The sequence below is a fragment of the Mesocricetus auratus genome, unplaced genomic scaffold, assembly GCF_017639785.1.
Source record: "Mesocricetus auratus isolate SY011 unplaced genomic scaffold, BCM_Maur_2.0 Super-Scaffold_100025, whole genome shotgun sequence".
In the NCBI taxonomy this organism is placed as follows: domain Eukaryota; kingdom Metazoa; phylum Chordata; class Mammalia; order Rodentia; family Cricetidae; genus Mesocricetus; species Mesocricetus auratus.
The window spans coordinates 16,625,324-16,630,402 of NW_024429206.1; the positions used below are offsets into that span (position 1 = coordinate 16,625,324).

Below are 5,079 nucleotides of genomic sequence, written 5' to 3' on the forward strand. Positions count from 1 at the left end.
TTACAGACACAAGTTACAGGATTTCATCAGTAGGTTCAGGTTGGTTTCTGGTTGGTTGATATTTGGCAACACTTAGGAGCATTTCTCAATGTCATATTGAAATACCTGTGTACAACTTATTTTCATTGGTCATTGCTGAGAAGGAACATTCTATGGTTTCTATGGCATTGTCTTTTTGCTTGCAGGTGGCCTGTTGCACATAGATACCAATAGTTTTCAGAACTATATCCTGGAGACTAGAGGGGAGGTTTTGGTCCCCTTAGAGTTTATTTTGTGCCAGAACAGTTTCTGAGATACAAGAATCTAGACAGCTGGGGAGTGGCTCCAGTTTGTTTGTGTTCTGTTTTGGTCCTAGGCTCTGGAAGCTCAGAGGATCTGCAGTTTCCTTGTGTCAGAGGCCTATGTGTCTGGTCCCTTTATTTATAAATTATTGGAAGTCAGCCCTTGAGTTTAGTTTACCCTTTCTCGAACCACACACCCATTTTCTTTATTGACTCATGGGTTTTTTGTTAGAGTCAAGGATATCAATATGACTATGACCCAAGTTCAACTCATCCCAGAGTTTCTTGGATTCCTTCAAGCCACATCAATTTTCTGGAGTGACTGGCATGTTCTTTGTCATGTCAAGGAAGCCATTATGGGTTTGGACATAGTTCAACTCTTTCCAGAAAATCCCTGCTCTTTCTATGGTTCCTGTTTCACACCCCTTCCCTCAAATGTAGAGAACTCCTTCAGTCATTTCATATTGGAATTCATTTGTCCTCACTGCTCTCTATTCCTCTCTCTATGAGTTCTTTAGATCTCCCCAGATCACCATCAGTTGCATCTTTCTTGCCTTTATTCTTGTCCTTTCTCTGCCTGTGAATATTGGATTTTTTAAAAGATGATGTTAGGAGGCTACAGAAATGGCTTTGTGGTTAAGAGCACCTTCTACTCTCACAGAGGGCCTGAGTTTGTTTCCCAACATCCATGTCCACTGACTCACAACCACCTGAAACTCCAGCTCTGATGGACTTGACTCTTCTTGCCTTTTTTGTCAGCTGTACCCAATACACACCCTGTCCCCCACCCATATACTTGAAGACAGTATGCCTTCCTTATGATAATTATTCATTCAAATCTAATTTCCCATAATTCTGAGTCAATTTTTGTGTCCCTCTCTGACCAGTTTTTTTTCTGTCCCGAGTTAGTGACAAGACCTCACTCTGTTATCTCTCACTCATTTCCCAATTGCATGTTTCTCCATCAAACTTTGCCCCTCCCCCAGAGTGTCTACCTCTCTGTGGCCCCTTTACACTGCTGCCTGAACAGCCATGTTGTCTCCCCCCAGCTTCCTTCCCTCAGCAGAGCAGACCAGCTGAGTCCTGTTGCATTTGTAGCATATTGTGACACTTGATGTACTGATCCCACCCTCAGCTGACACCTTTCTTCTTTGATTGGCCCATCCACCAGACACACCCAATTAATTCCATTCCACAACAAGTCATGGACACAATTTTTTTATGGCAAAACCCATTCCAGTGGAAAATACACCAGGGTTATCAGAGACCCTTAGGTATCTGACATTGCAGGAAAATCACCCCCTCCCCCCACAATTCTATTCATTATATGTCTGCCTCCCCATACTTGGTGAATTTTGCTTTAACTGATCCTTTTCACCAAATCATAGACGTAGATATGGGTGTCCTCATCAAACTTGATGAAATGGACGGAAGGTATGGCTGGAAGTTGGTAGATGACCTTGCCCATCTTTTTGGTTCCGTCGCCTTGGGTGTACTGTACAGCACTACCTGTAAAGGCACCACCTCCTACTTCTGACTTCACCTCTGTTGGAGAAACATCTGTTAAGATGCGGAGGTTACCGTCAATGTAGTCATCCAGGAGCTGGTAAACGTACAAGATCGGATCTTTCTCGTAGGTAACGTAGAACCAGGTCTTCATGATGGGCACTTGGGCCAGGACCACCCCCCTCCACCCATCCTTGGAGCCATTTTTGCCCTCAAATTTGTGCTCCACTGCTTTGCCAACTAAGGTGTTTTCCAGGTAGTTGTCTGTCTCTTGAGGAAATGACACTTTATTAGGCAGGATCTTAAGCTTTGAAATCCTTTCGTCGTTTTGAAGCTCCAGGCAGTAGACACAATCGATCCCATCGTACTTCACCCAATAGAGAGAGGGATTTGTTGGCAGTTGGTCTAGAACGATGGCCTTCCACTGGGTGACTGGCTCATTGCCTTCTTTCCATTCGTGAGAAATTCTGCATCCGATAATGTTACTGAGGGCCTGAGGAGGCCTGGCCCTTTTCTGCTTCCGGAGGGATGGCATGTCTGTCTCACTCAGAGACATCGTGGCCATGGAAGCAGACCTAGTGCGGCTGGCCACAGCACTCCTGGTCCACTTTCTTGTGGCGATCGTTCTGTTCTTGGGCTTCATGCTTGCCCACTATGTGGGTTTGAAGAGCCCACGGGCTCACACCAGAGAGAACACAGGTGCCTCTGCCATACGAGTGCCTGCAAGAACAAGAAGGGGAGGATGCTGGGCTGAGGACTCATCTAGAAGAACTTCCGGGCAGGTGAAGAAGGCGGGGCTGAACCGGTTTAGTCTTAATGAATTAATAGGGAAATTAGGAAAGGATTCTTTACAGCTCAGAATAACAGTCTCAGAGACACGTTGTTTCTGCTCGGAGGCAGTGTACCTCTGCTGCGGAACTTCTCCCTAACTGGCTCGGTCACTGGGCAGGAGTGGGCAGTAGGTATGGGGTGGGGTATGTCTGTTTCCTAAGTAAGTGGAACCCTAGCAGGATCATCAAGGCACCAGTAGGCTGGCCACACCTCTCCTTTACCCTGAAGCCGTGAGCTAGTTGGCCGCATACCCCCCTCCACATACCTAGGGACGCGGCACCCCTGTTCGCTGGCCCTCTGTATTGTGTCTCTTGTTCCTTCCCCCGTTTTATTATATAAAGACGTTCAGAGTTTCACATTACAGCAGTGAGTACAGCGAGCCCCGCTTTAGCGAGAAACTCATTTGTCTAGGCAACAGCAGCCATTTATAAATAATTAGTATCTTCTAAAACACATAGTTACCAAGAGAAGCACGGACATTGTATGGAACGATGAATTTGATATTGTTATGAACTTGGAAGAATGGCTCACCTAGTGAATCCCCGTAGCTACCAAGGAGGGAGGCAGTAACAACGTACATGGTAGATTCACAAGGGGTTTGAAGGTACTACAGATGTCCCAGTTACTTCCAGACCATATTTACCCAAAGAGAATGCCCTAGTTGTCCAGATTCTGTCTTCTGAAAACGATCAGGTGCCAAAAGTCTGCTGGACAGCTGCGAGGTTCAGGAGCTGACCTGCTTCCTCGGGCGACTGCGAAGAAGTGAGCCCACCTTCCAGAGAATCTCTAACCCGTAGTGATGTAGATGCTCAAACTCCGCCCACTGCTCTGTGACATCACGAAATTCTGCTTAAGTCATACAACACCTCATAGGCCTGTTTCTTCCTTAGCTCCACACAGAAATGTCCAGCATCCAACCCCTAAAAGCTGCTCCTAGAGCCCCCTGTACTGAGACCCAAATAAATTCCCCACCAAAACGTTCTGATGACTTTCTCAAGTCACATTCTGTCTAAGCAAGTCACTCCCCGTGTTTTCTTTTCTTTCTGAAATAGTTTCTGGTTTCTTAGTCACCAACACATTTGAGGGTTTTCTTTAAGCCATTCTGCATATCAGAAATGTTGCCAGTTTTTCAGGGGCTGCCCCCTGTATAACACATGAAAATTAGCTGTATCAAAATCCCTAGTTAGAGGAGGGCTATTTTTATTGAAACAAAGTTGGAATTTACAGGTTTAAATACCTTGTATTGAAGTTAATGGCAGTCATGAATTATGGATAATTTGCATAGAGTGAGGAAATATTAGGTTGTGGCCCTGCTTCTAAAGTTGAGGTAACTGCATTGCAAATCCTATATTGCCCAGTCATATATTAAACGTCTTGAAAATTCACCGGTACTTCTGTTTACAAGGAATTTATTAGATCAAATGCCGCAAAACAGGATGAAATAGATGAGGTAATTCAATTTTTGAAATATGGGAAGACAGAATACTGGGTATTGGTAAATATTTTTTTTTGGTTTTATGAGACAGGATTTCTCTGTATTGTTTTGGAAGCTGTCTGTCCAGCCTGGCCTCAGACTCACAGAGATCTCCCTGCCTCTGCATCTCGAGTGCTGGGATTAAAGGCATGCACCACCACCGCCCGGCTGGTATTGGTAAATATTAAACTGACTTGCAAATTATAGAGGATAATTTAATGCCACATAGTTCTTCAGAACTTCAAAAGGATCCTTTTCAGCGTCCTCCTCTCTCCCCAGTACACCCTGCCCATCCTCTCCTTCTCCAATCCCTTCTACTTTAGTGTCTTAATTCAGCGTTCACCAATTTACGGCACCTTTTGAAGTCTGGCCACTTTTCTGAGTATAACTTCTCCTTTTCTTCAGTCTCTCTCTCTTCTGAGCATGTTTCCTATCATATGGTGAGTTTTACTCTTTGTCTGCCCTTCTGTAACCTCTTGCCATTATGAGAATCAACCCTGTCGCTAATCTCAATGTGGTTTCAACTCAAATGTCATTTTTATCACATCCCCGCCTTCATCTCCCCCCTAGAAGCACCTACTGAGATTTTATCATGGGGAATTTTTTAAAAGCTAATAAAATTGCTCTGCAGAGAGAGAGAGAGAGAGAGAGAGAGAGAGAGAGAGAGAGAGAGAGAGCGAGAGAGAGCGCACACGCACACACATACACACACATACCATGATTGAAAACATCTAATAACAATTAAGAAACCCAGGGAGTTTTCAATTGATGAAGGCAAAATAGCCAGTAATTTCAAGAAAAATATACCCATCATAGTCATAGTCACCAACTCTGTAGGACAGGGTTTATCTACTTTTATACTTCCAGGTATTCATCTGTTGTTGAGGGAAACTGAAGTAGAGAACACTCAGGGTTGCTTCTTACTGGCTTGTAACCCAGGCTCACTCATCTTTCTTTTCATACAATCACAGGGTCACCTGCCTAGGG

At 44.5% G+C, this 5,079-nt stretch overlaps 1 protein-coding gene across 2 annotated transcripts; it reads right to left on the bottom strand.

Moving 5' to 3' along the window:
* Positions 1-1,486: 1,486 nt before the first annotated feature.
* LOC101834039 (Y-linked testis-specific protein 1) lies at positions 1,487-3,397 on the bottom strand. Of its 2 annotated transcripts, none has more exons than XM_040731130.1 (2): positions 3,262-3,397; positions 1,487-2,507 (listed from the first exon to the last, which is right to left on the bottom strand). In XM_040731130.1, exon 2 carries the CDS (start codon positions 2,428-2,430, stop codon positions 1,642-1,644), a length of 789 nt encoding a protein of 262 aa, XP_040587064.1. In that variant the 5' UTR covers positions 2,431-2,507; positions 3,262-3,397; the 3' UTR covers positions 1,487-1,641. The 2 variants fall into 2 exon arrangements, with proteins under 2 accessions (XP_040587064.1, XP_040587065.1); XM_040731131.1 differs by lacking the exon at positions 3,262-3,397 and adding an exon at positions 3,150-3,245.
* Positions 3,398-5,079: the final 1,682 nt, after the last annotated feature.